General features: G+C 39.7%; 1 protein-coding gene across 1 annotated transcript in view; it reads left to right on the top strand.

Moving 5' to 3' along the window:
• Positions 1–13,363, top strand: part of LOC139473769 (uncharacterized) — a 109,441-nt gene that overhangs the window by 71,495 nt on the left and 24,583 nt on the right. Inside the window, exons 64-72 of the mRNA XM_071256521.1 lie at positions 114–317; positions 2,387–2,527; positions 3,409–3,659; positions 4,554–4,699; positions 5,665–5,884; positions 9,357–9,497; positions 10,118–10,198; positions 11,476–11,708; positions 12,384–12,401. Of these exons, the coding sequence (XP_071112622.1) occupies positions 114–317; positions 2,387–2,527; positions 3,409–3,659; positions 4,554–4,699; positions 5,665–5,884; positions 9,357–9,497; positions 10,118–10,198; positions 11,476–11,708; positions 12,384–12,401 (1,435 nt within the window). The remainder of the gene's footprint in view (positions 1–113; positions 318–2,386; positions 2,528–3,408; positions 3,660–4,553; positions 4,700–5,664; positions 5,885–9,356; positions 9,498–10,117; positions 10,199–11,475; positions 11,709–12,383; positions 12,402–13,363) is intronic.

Genomic DNA, 13,363 nt, shown 5'->3' with positions numbered 1-13,363 from the left:
CTCACTCAGTACAATGTGTGAAGCCTATTCCTGCTGTTACAACAATGATGCAGCTATAATGTTGTCATCCACATCCTTCACACTCTAGCAAATGACTTATTCCTCCTCTCCAGCGACAATGTGACCACCTGCCTGGCCAACATCCACAGCTTTGTACTGCGAGACTGTAAGCAGATGCCGTGGGCCGGAGAGCTGAGTCCCGAGATCAGCCTCAACACTGTGAAAGTCACAGAGAAGAAGAAGGACCAGCTGAAGGTGACGACCATCAAGGTGCCCAACCTGCCCTACTCCAAAACCATCCTGCACGAGAGAATCAAGTGAGTGGAACAGTCATTGAAGGTCACTGCAGGCAACACACAACCTTCTGAATGTGAATGATGTTTGTGAATGATGTTTATTCTCGTAAATCAGGGCAGTGATACAGAGATGTAATTGAACACAGGAATTAGATACAATAGGAGAAAACATGTCAGTGGAACATTTCCATACATGATCTTATATAACTCGCCAGTTTTAATAGAATTGGCTTATAAGTAATGGACATCAAATGAGAGAATTTTACGCCAGAAGGATACAAACAGTAGTATTGAGGCACAAACTTGTTTCTAATTTCTGAGAGTTTGGGACATTCTAATAAAAAGTGCATTTCATCACATATAAAATTTTTACGCAATGTACATTTTCTTTCCTCTCTTACAATATTATACCATCTTCCTGTTTCCATGGGTAATCTATGATTTGCTGTTCTAAAACAACCCTTAAGCTGTTGTGGACATTTTTTTATTTTTTTTTGTAAACCTTTTTTTATTCAGGGTTCAGGATACATTGTACATGATATAGTGCATATTGATACATTGACTGTTTGCACATCATTTGTAATGTGAGATTGATATTACTAGCGATAATAAATGATTTAATACATAATATATATGTATCACATGATGGAGTCCCCCCTTTTTTTTATCATAAAAACAACAGCCATTCACACTTCTCATACAAACACCATTTACACGCTTTCACACAAGGACGCCACAAGCACTCTCATACACACACACACATGCATTATATTCTCAAAGAGAGATCTCAAATCTCAAGTCAGTGGTTCCAATTGAATGATACGAAAATGTAGACACTAACACATGGGCATACCATAATATAGGCATGAACACATACATATATATACACACACATACATACACATGAACACATACATATACATATCCTAAATTCAAAAAGGTTATGGTACATCATCCAGTCTTTGTTAAATTCCAAACCTCTGTTTGTGGACAAAAAACGTCTTTTCTCTATCTTATAGCGAAGTTTGAGTTCATTCTTTAAAAACTGTAAAGTCAGTGGTATATTTTGAACTCTACATCTGTAGATAAAGTATTTTGTGAACAGGATGATAAAATCAAACACTTTATCAGTTATAAGATTTTTTTTAAAGCCAAAAATAATAAATTCTGCTGAAAGATTTAGATTATGAATGTGTCCACATTTGTCATTTATCCAGCTCATAAACTGTTTCCAAAAATTCTGTACAATATCACACTCCCACAAGAGATGGATGATCGTCTCTCTTTCATCACTGCAAAAAGTACATCGATCACTGTCAACATTCTTGATATAAAATAGAAAAGAGTTGGTTGTAAGTATCCTATGAGTTATCCTGAACTGAAACCACCGAAGCTTTGTATCTTTGGTTATTTTGAAAGGTTTTATAAAAATGGATTTCCAGTTTAATTCACCAAAATTAAATTCCCATTTCTGTCTGGCTTTCCAACTAACCAAAGGTCCCAAGAGTGTATAGTAGGCATGTTTGGAAACTTTCTTTAATGAGAAAAGTTTAGTCAATAATAAACTGTAATCTAAAGGATTAATGGTGTTCTCCATTTTTATGTTTGCCTTCTTAATATAGTTTGAAACTGCAGAAACTATACTATTAAACTGCATGATTGGCAGTGTGAACTCATGTTTTCTACAAAATGTTGTGGACATTTTATCACATGTCTGGAAACTTATCTATCCTTATCATGATAGCAAATGCCTGCTTCTTTGTGTGTTTTGAGTTGAGATCCGGGTTAGAATGGGTCTTCAACAACCCATGCTTGTTGTAAGAGTCGCTTAGGGGTCGGATGGTCGGGTGGTCGGACTCACTGACTTGGTTGATGCATGTCATAGTATCCCAATTTGTTTTTGCAGAAAGAACAACTTATCTTCAGGTTTTACATCCAAATAATAATTGTTCACTGGACATGATGGATATTCTGAAAAGAAAAATGATAATTTGAACTTCTCCTTTTGTGGCAGCATTTTTATGTCTTGAAGAATTGACGGAAAAGATACCTCACTAACAAAAGTCCATCTTCATATTGTTTGCCATCAGACTGCAGCATCGTGACACCAGTGTCCCTGCAAAGAATGAGGTGTTCTTGGGCCCCACAACATACCGGCGGTTCATGGATTGCTTCCACTACCTCTACACCCACAAGGCCACAGACAGGACAGAGGTGGTGGAGAAACTCAAGTGAGTCTCGGGGATAGCTGGTACATCTCTGTGGGAGGTTGCTGTGTGGTAGCTGCTTGTGAATCACTGGGGACAGACAACATTGTCGTAGTCGCTACAAATTATTCATTTTTAATCAAATATTATTAACTTATCTCGCCTGGCTACTTTCCACATTTTGTATGTCTTCTCCAGGAAGCTGTAATGGATTCAGCCGAAATTTAAAGAGGCTGAAGTTGAATATATATTTTCTTGTCTGAAGAGCTGAAAAAAATATTCGATTTATGAAAACAAATTCAGCTATCATCTCATAAATGAAGCACCAAAAGCTGACACATTGAAGGTGAAGGCTGGAATTAATCTTCAGGTACCCATGCTTTTCATAAGTGGCGACTAACAGGATTGGAAGGTCAGGCAGGCTGTCATTGTGTCAAAATTGCTCAGATCAATGCTCATGATGTTAATCAATGGATTGTCTGGTCCAGACTTGATTATCTACAGACCACCATCATATAGGTGGAATATTTTAGAGTGTGGTGTGAAACAACAAACAAATAAGCAAACCAAAGGCTGAACTGTGGTCACTATAGATATCATTGCAAAAGATAATTTTCAACTTGAATATAGTTTAAATTGAATCAGACTTTGACTGTGGGCTTATGATGTCAATGTATTTGTGCATGAATACTGAAACATTTGCATAGTCATAGCAGGTGAGCTACAGAGCCTTTTGGATTGTTTGTTTTGATTTCAAATAACCAATATATATATGCATGTGTATGAAAACATTAAATTTTCCTTTGCTATTGTTGAGAAACAAACCAGTTGCTTGGCAAGTGACTGTTCTCATCCCTTTATACTGTCAATGGTATGATAATGGTTTGGCCTCTTTCCGGTCACAGGAAGCTGCTGTCCACACTTGACCAGACCCGATCTGATGCCAAGAAGATGAAGAAGGCCATCAAGACGAAGACCAGCCAGTTTGAGGAGGCCAAGAAGGTGACTGCTGACCTTCTCAACCAACTCACATACAAGGCCACGACCCTGGAGAAGCTCAAGGCCAAGGTCGGTCTCAGCAAGTCTTTAGATGCATACCTTCATCTGAATGAATTTGAGGAAGAGGAAGAGGAAGAAGATGAACTTCTCAAGCAAGGTGATGTTGTGTTTTCTTTCTCTTCTCCAGAAGGGCTTGTTTAATATTCATACAATGTCAAGGTCAGCATTCAGTTGTTGTTTTTTTGTAAAACATAGTTGTATCTGAGTCCTGCCTACCTCTACAGGCATTAAAACATAATTATATATTTCTAAACAAATCCTACCAGCTCACGTCAACTGCATTTATGCCAAAGGTCAAGGTCACCTTTGAGGTAAATGTAGTTGTTTCTGACTTTCACTTGGATATGGTGTGAAGTTTATTGACATTAGAAGATAACAGACTTTGGGAATTCTTTTGACACGAGATGAGAAGATCAAAGGTCAAGGTCATGAGAACTATCTTTTTAAAGTTTGTATCTTAGGTTATTGTGAGACATGGTTACATTGTTCATTGGCAGCTAAACAGATCTTGCACCATCCTGAAATTGTTGGATGTTATGAGGCTGTCTTGATTGAGGTCTTCCCATGAAAATCTAATCTGCATCCAATATCCACACTTTCTGCAAGGAACTAAAGACTCACCTGTTTCCTTCCACATATAAACACCTGTGAGCAGCCTACCTGGAACTTGGCACTGTATAAACAGATTATTATAATCTATCATAAGGTCAAGATCTGGTTGTTTTGGGACTGGAAGTACATGGTATATTATGATTTGTGGAGCTTTGAGGAAATGGCAGTGAAGGGGCTGCTTCTTTTTTGCAACTCCTTGAAAACACCTCTAGTTATGCTTATGATTTCGTTTTGTAATTGTATTTGTTGTAATAATGATAATCATTACCTGCTAATAATCAACATCGTCTTCAGAAAAGGATTATTTAGACAGGGTGAAGTAGTCAAATATAGTCTGACAGTGATTTGAGTGTAGAGATGTGTATATTCTGTACCGCAGAAGAGTGGGATGACTATGATGTGGAGTTTGACAAGATGAGAGAGGCGACCCTGAAGACGAGGCAGGTGCAGGCCAAGGAGGAGTATGGCCAGGCCCAGAAGACCCTGGAGGAGTGTCGACGCAGCCTGGAGGACTCTCGGCAACAGGTCAGCATCACTATACACAAGATGTCGTAACAATTTGTTTCATATTTTGTTATGATTAGGAGAATATCCACAGTAAAATGACGGTAGAAATGAGATGTAATACACTGGGTTATTGAGGATGTAGATGTGGCAATGGCAGAACAGATGCTAGCTTCATGCACTGTAACAGGATGACAGCCGTGGTGTGTAGAGAGAACCTGTTTTCTGAACATATATGGTATACTCTAAACTGTGGCCTAGGATGCTGGAAATGGGTTTTAAATCTCAAGGGTTTTTTTATGCAAAAATAGTAGCATTGATTATCACTTTGGAGAAAAGAACAGGTTTTATTGCAACAGCTTTATCTAGGTTGACTGGATTATATACAGTGAGTGAGTGAGTGATTGAGTATGGTTTTACGCCGCTTTTAGCAATATTCCAGCAATATCACGGTGGGGGACACCAGAAATGGGCTTCACACATTGTACCCATGTCAGGAATCGAACCCGGTTCTTCGGAGTGACGAGTGAACGCTTTAACCACAAGGCTACCCCACCGCCCCGGATTATATACAGAGCATGCATAATAAGTGTTTATAAAAATGTTCCCCTGTCAACCACCAGTATTGTTCATTAGTATTTGGTGCTTGTTGTATCTTAGACAAAAGAAATATGGTGACAGAATTATTTTTGATGGAAAGTCATTCATATTGCTCATTATTTTCCAAATATCCACATTTGATTTGTTTAATGTGTATGGCTCAGAGGAATATGTTTACAGGTACTATCCATTGCCAATAGTGAGGTCAAGGGGCATCTCAACTGGGAGAATTGTGTCCTTTTTTATTCCATGTGACTAAAATATGTGTTAACAAAATCCCTTTTACTGGTTGACCTGGATGTAACATTTGGGCAACCTTCTGAAAACTTTGCTTTTACGTTCCTGTCTGAATGTCTGAGCTAAGTGTAAACATGTCTGTGTGGCAGGTGGTATACTGGAAGTCTAAGGTTGACCGGCAGTGTATTGAACGTCTGAGGGCGTTCGCCAACCCACCAACGCTGGTGGGCCAGGTGATGGAGATGGTGATGATGCTGATCGGGAAGCGGCTGCCGTCACAGAGGATACTGGACCTGTCCCCAATGAAGGAGGACATGTCCAGCAGGATGTCCTCCAGCTCCTCCAGCACCAAGTTCATCATCAAGAAGTGTGAGTATCTTCTTCATGTCTCCTTTGAAAAATCACTGGGTCAATCGACGGAGAGCAGTAAATAAATGCCTGCCCTGATATTACAATGCCTGGTCAGATGTAATATGGGGAGAAAAAGGTTACAGTACATAATTCTCCCTTTTCAGAACATGCAATCTAAGACTGACTTCCATTATTAAGATTTAAGAGGGTGGGGGGGATGGCTGACCCGACTGATACAAGTGCTGGGACGGGTACACCGGGTACCCAAGGCTGGATAGGGTAAAGCTGTTACTCCGGTATTAATTAGTTACCCGGACTGGTCAATCGATCAGAGGACTGTAGATAAGAAAAAAATATTTTGGACGTGTTTGATCTTGTGTTGAGCTTGATTTATATAAAGGCTCGTAATAGCTGTATTAAAATGCACTATATCTCCATATTTTTTAGGTTGATACTGCTCATTGAAACATTAAATCATCTCCCTTTATATTTCTTGCCAAGTTCCGATTATCTTCGCTCTTCATCCGCTAATTCCTGAGTATTTGAATTCTTTTGCTCCCGATAGTTTGAAGTACTCCCTGGGTCCCAGTAGAGTAATAGGGGTTTGGGTATCGAGTAGGAAATTTGGTCCCGTCGAGATCTACCTGATAAGAGAAATACACCACTCAAAAGAAGTTAAAGATAGTTAATCATGGCATGACCGATTATCTATAGTCATATGAAAAACTTGGGTATTCTTAAGCTTCTTTTGAGTTGTATGCTTGAGTTAGTTCCCACTGCACATGATTCATGCTAGGTAGTGGTCCCAGTGTCATCCCGATAACTGCCTCCAGCTATCTGACCATGTCATATATATTCGTAGGGAGGTGGAACTTGTATTCTTGGTATTGTTTGTTGATGTTGTCATTTGTCAGACAGTTATGTTCTGATAAATATAAGTTGACTGCAATAACTGGTAATTTTGAGAATAGATAATTGTCTGTAATTGGGATGAACAGTTCACAAGATTACTCTTGGTGGTTGAACATAGCATGTGTTCTCTCCTGAATATGTAGCTGCTGAAGTTCCTATTCCTAAGAAGCCATCAACAGGTTTGAGTTTACTGATATGCAGTGATCATTAATATACCTGTGTATACTTCTGACTTCATGTGTTATATATTGCATTGTTTATTGTTGTTGTTCTTATAACATGTCCTGTTGGTGTTGTGAAAATACTGTGATATATGCATGTTTGTCTGAATTGAACATTGTTATCTGACTTGATGACTGAGTGTATGCTTCGTACATCTGTCTGTCTGTCTACCTCTGTTTATGACTGTTTATGTCTGTTGCCGACCGTCTGCCTGACTCACTGTCTGTCCGTTTCTGACTCTCTGTCTGTCTCTGTTTGTGACTCTGTCTGTTGCCGACTGTCTGCCTGACTCACTGTCTGTCCGTTTCTGACTCTCTGTCTGTCTCTGTTTGTGACTCTGTCTGTTGCCGACTGTCTGCCTGACTCACTGTCTGTCCGTTTCTGACTCTCTGTCTGTCTCTGTTTGTGACTCTGTCTGTTTCCGACTGTCTGCCTGACTCACTGTCTGTCCGTTTCTGACTCTCTGTCTGTCTCTGTCTCTTACACTGTCTGTCTGTCTGTCTCTGACCGACTGTATCTGTCTGTATCTGAGTGATTGTGTGTCTGTTTGTATCTGACTGTCTGTTTCTGACTGATTGTGTGTCTGTTTGTATCTGACTGTCTGTATCTGACTGATTGTGTGTCTGTTTGTATCTGACTGTCTGTTTCTGACTGATTGTGTGTCTGTTTGTATCTGACAGTCTGTCTCAGACCCTGACTCTGTTTGTGTATCGTACATCATCCAACCTTGTTCTGCATTATTTGTGCAGAGCTGCATCCCTACACTGAATCAGGCCCCTCTACTCCTGGGTTTGAATCACAGATTCACCCTGATTATCATCCTCAGTCTGCCAACAGTGGTTACATCTACACCTTGCGTCACCTCACATCAATCTGTACACTCACAAGAAACTGATACACCATGTACAACATAAATTAACTGTTCAGTACATATCAGAGTGGAGCTAAGCAAATCCATCTCTAAAATGCTTCATGTTTCCTGAAGTCTGTGTCACCAGTCTGTGTAATCTGTCTGTCTGTCTGTCTGTTTGTCTGTCTGTCTGGTCGTGTGATAGTGATGCTAAGTGTTAACCTGCCTCTAAGAATTGTTTGATGTGTATCATCGATATGTAATGTAATATTTTGTTGACATGTTTAAGAGTGTGCCATTTTATTTTCATCAATAGCCTGAATGTATATCCTTTTGCAGTGTTAAAAATGTAGGTGTCTGTCCAAGGATCCTTGATGTTTGCTGCTATAGTGTTTGAATCTAGGGCTCCTAAAGTTTCAACTTTTAACATCAGGGTTATACACGACCCAACGTTTTGTAATTCTAACCCATGAGTTATAACCCATAACTCAGGCTAGTGTGTTTGTGTTGATTTCTAACCTGAGACAGCTGTGGAAACTGTTCATACAGTTTGATGTGCAGTCTATTTACAAGAATCATGATCAGTAAATTATTTACATTTTACCTACCCCATGGTGATTCCGAGTTAGATTAAGTCCCCAGCAACCTACACTGGTCATAGGGGGCAACCCAATGGATGTCTTCGTACCCTGATGGAAAGGATCGTTGTTCACAATATTGATCATTGGAGTGTCTGGTCCAGACTTGATTGCTTGTATGCTGCCGTCATATAGCTGGAATACTGCTCTGTGTGGCTTTGAACAACAAACAAACATTTTACCATTTCTGATTATTATCTTTATGATGACAAGGGGGCATATGTGGCCAAGTCGTGTGAGGCATTTAATGTGCAAAAGTTGGCATTGTCAGAATCCAGTGATCTTGGGTTTGAATCTTAGATTTTGAATCTTGGTTTATCAGCACCATACCCTTGCATGCGGGGTTGCACCAAAAATGTCAGCATCTAAGAGCTGCATCACTTTCGGCAGACAGACCGTGACATACCATATTTGATGTAATAAGCGCTCAGGGCGCTCTCAAAATTAGAAATAGGGGGCTCTTATTAGAATATAATTTTGTGAAAGTGTTGAAAGATCGTAAATTTCGTGGTTTATTCTGACAGCCTGAAATGATTTAAAAGAAAAGTCTGTGAGTATTATACACGACAGATATATTTTTTCCAGAATTTAATTGCCCTTAATTAAGGGTGCATAAAACACATGAGTGCGTATCATACACGAATAAATAAGTCTTGTGTACATTGATCAATCGGAAGGGCACTAATTGGGATTGTTCACTAGCCAATATATAAGCAAATATCGACGTGAGCACTTATTAGAGCGGGGCGCTTATTACGTCAAATACGGTAACTAAAGTACTGTTCAAAACGGCTTAAAAAGCAACTCACTCTCTCATGATGTCTATTTCGAGACTGTTCCATAAAACAACTGGTGATACATGTTTCAGCTGCCAAAATAAAGGATGGGGAAAGGTTTGACAAGACGCAGTGGAAGCAGATGCAGCTGACGATGAACGACTCCCCCAAGTTTGTGGACATGCTGCACAATGTGTCCTGGGAGGATGGGCTGCCTGAAGATGTGCTGACTGGTAATACTGTCATTGTCATTGTGGGCCGGACAAGTCAGTGGTCCTTTTGGTGGTTGAGGAGCTAGTGTTATTTACATCTGGTTCCCAAGGGTTCTCAGTGATGCTGGGACAAGACCTTGCATAGCACTAGCCCCTGTTTTGAACTCTCCTCTTCATTTTGGAATATGAATGGCTATCATAATTTGCAAAATATTTCATGAACATGTTTTTTAAAAGGTGGAACTTCATATTGATATGCAATTGATCCTATATTCCTAAAGAGAAGTGTGGCAGTGGGGTAGCCTAGTGGTTAAAACATTCGTTCGCTCGTCACGCCGAAGACCTGGGTTCGGTTCCCGACATGGGTACAATGTGTTGAGCCCATTTCTGGTGTCTCCCGCCGTGATATTGCTGGAATATTGCTAAAAGCGGCTTAAAACCATACTCACTCACTCACAAAAAAGAAGTCTGATTTGAAACTGGAAATGCTTGAAAATGAATTGCTGACCGTGACATGAAATAACACTTGCTAAAATTGTGACATTTAGGTTTTTTTATTGAGGAGCAAAGTGTTGGAAAACATACATACTGAACACAGTGCTTATGCACTCAAGTCTTCCTCTTGTTGTTCCATTGTTCAGCTGTTGAGAGTTACCTGGCTGTCAGCAAGGAAGGTCAGCTAGGGGTCACAGGGGAAGGAACTCTGCTCGACAATGCTGCAGGTAACCCTTTTATTGTTTTATCATATCAATCTTTACAATTTGTTTTTCTATTTGTTTGGTTGTTTTTGAATCTCTGAAACTTTGCAAATACACATTTTTTGTCAATATCAATGTGACTTGAGTGAAAAAAATCATTTGGTTTGAGCGAAATATGTGCATTGACATAAAAGCTGGGGGCAAATATCTACAGTTGTTTCAAAATGATGTGGGCAAAAAGTACCTGAAAAGTTACACAGTGTGGTCGAAGCACAGTGTTTTGTGGGTTTACCCATATCACACAATATCCTAGTTTGAAGTGGCTTGGTTGAACAATTATGACACATATGGTGTCCCTACGACAATTTTTCACTTTAAGGTTATTGAAACAACAAAGCCCATGCATCATATTGGTACTTGCCTTCAAGGATGGATGGTGGAGTCGTCTGAGAGTGCTCCAATTCACTGTGCAGAGTTGTATCCCTTAGCCAAGGCAGGATCTTCTTGTAGTGGATTTTGAACCCAGATGCCCTATTATTATCCCTGGTTTATTAGCAACATTCCCAAACTCATGGGTTTCACTGAAGTAGTCTGTCTACCACCTGCTCCACATATCTTCCTGACCCGTGAAGATCTGAGGTAGAATAGGTCTTTAGCAACCCATGATAGCCGTAAAAGGTGACTATGCTTGTCGTAAGAGGAGACTAACGGGATTGCTGACATGGTTAATGCATGTTATCGTATCCCAATTGCGTCGATCAATGCTCATTATGTCAATCATTATGTTCCAGGCTTGATTATTTACAGAGCGCCATCATATAGCTATAATATTGTTACACAACAAACAAAATAAACAAATATATCCTCCCACATTAATGTACACGCTGACTACTTGCCTTGATTTGAGCACTTCCACACTCGGTGGTCTAGTGGTAGAGCGTCTACCCGGAGAGCAGAAGGTCTGGGGTTTGATCCCTGGCTGCGTCATACCAAGAGACTTTAAAAGATGGTACTTGTTGTTACCCGGCCTGGCGCTCAGCATTAAGGGGCTAAAACAAGGACTGGTCGGCTCGGAGTCAGTATACTGTGTCTGAGTAGAGTATTCATGTTAAACTGAAGCATGGTATTTCAGTGGCTAGCACTATAAAATCGGAATTAGTCCCGACTGGTGCAAGCAGCCACCCACACCCACACGTGCATGCTATATAAGTGCAATAATCCTGGACGTGAGGTTAAACCCCATTTCACCTCACCTCACCTCACCTCACCTCACCTCTACACCGTTTCCACTCTCTCCACAGAGAAGACCTTCTTAGCTGTGAAGAGGACACCATCCCCAGATGGCACTAAAGGTATCACCATCGCCGGTGCCAAGTATTCCAGTGAAGACTGCGCCACCCTGGTCCAGTACACCATCGCCATTGTTGAGTACACACGCCTCTGTGGGCCGCTCAAGGCTTCAATGGAGAAGCTGAGTGAACTGGAACGAGAGATTGAAGAGAACGAGAGACTGCAGCGGCAGCAGGAGGAAGAAGTAAGTGTCTGGGAAGGAGGAATGGGAGAAACAAGGTTTAATCTAGGTCCTGAAAAATTGGAAGCGAATGTTATCATCGTGATTCTTGGTATGCCGGCACCATACTGATGCCAGTTGAACAAAAATTAAAATGATTACAACTGAGCCAGGTTTGGCTCCCTCCCACATTAGGCTGACAGACTATGATATAACTGAATAATGTTCAAAGCGGAGTTAACCCAACTCACTCACTCACTCTAACCCAGAACTGAAGGATCAGATCCTGTACCTGGTGTACATGAAGTTGATGAGAGGTGGACGATTAATAGTATTATTCAGAAGAGTATACTCTTGTCTTTGTTGGTTTTAATGACCCTGGATTAAACCTTGTGAAATTTGAATGTGTGATTTGCTGTGAGTGTACTTGTACTTGTAGAAAACACGGAATGTAAATGTTATGGAACAAATTATTTCAAAGTGTTAATTTCTTAAGCATCAATTGTGTTCATATTTCTCCAAATATAGCAAGACAAATTTGTTCCATAATGTCACCAATAGCTCATCATCTCATGACTAAATGTATGCACTAATTAATTAATGAAGTATTTATTTGTTTTCATAATGAGAGAGCCTTTTCTTCAGAATGTTTTTAAGGAATATCTTTTGATTCTCGCATTGTTGTTTCTGTGTAACCAGGCACGGATTAGAAGAGAGGTAACTTTCAAGGTTTACAATGCTCGTGTAACCAATTATTAATATGCGTATATATTTTTTTCATTTTAATTTTAATTTTGAAACATTTGCAGCAATATAACGTCTTCTCAGTGCTTATGTCATCTTTGTCAAACTCTTTCTAGAAAGCTGTCAATAAGTTGCATAGCTCTCTCTGTGAATTTATTCTTTTTAACTATTTTAAACAATGGTCATCATTTTGCTTCATTCCCCACCTCCTCCAATAGTGTAAACTAGCTGTAGTGATAGATCTGTTTTCTTTCTCTCATGTCATATTTAATATTCACTTTTATTTATGGTTACATACCTTTCAATACATTTTAATCTATTGGTGATAATGAATATTCACGATTAATAGTGTTGTAGTCTTCTATGTATACAGGGGCGGTCGGGTAGCCTAGTGGCTAAAGCGTTCGCTCGTCATGCCGAAGACCCTGGTTCAATTCCCGACATGGGTACAATGTGTGAAGCCCATTTTGGTGTCCCCCGCTGTGATATTGCTGGAATATAGCTGAAGGCGGCGTAAAATATACTCACTCACTCACTCTATGTATGCTTGAGAATTATCCTTTTTCTCTATTTATATAATGTCACAAGTAGTTTGTGAAAAAATATTTCGGTATCAATAGTGTAAATATTCCTGATAAGTTTTTTTTAATGAATTTTAAAATTACATTTTTACTAAGTATTGGTGGATTGATGTTATTATTGAAGGTGTTTTGGGTGTAACTTTTAAATTTCAGTCACAATGCTTGTAGCATAGTTTGGGTGGTCTGATTTTAACCAACAATATAGCCTTCGCAATTTGTTTTTAAGAGGTTTGACATCAATGGTTAATAATATTTAACACCTTGACAACGAACTGAGGGAACAGAAATGTGGGGTTTAACATCTAAAACACCCAACTTAACACTGACATTTGTTTATTTCAGCTGGCCAGCCAG

The sequence above is a fragment of the Haliotis cracherodii genome, unplaced genomic scaffold (assembly GCF_022045235.1).
Source record: "Haliotis cracherodii isolate W230 unplaced genomic scaffold, xgHalCrac1.p SCAF_3, whole genome shotgun sequence".
NCBI lineage: Eukaryota > Metazoa > Mollusca > Gastropoda > Lepetellida > Haliotidae > Haliotis > Haliotis cracherodii.
Note: the sequence above shows the minus strand (reverse complement) of the source record. Positions and strands in the feature narration are given on the sequence as shown.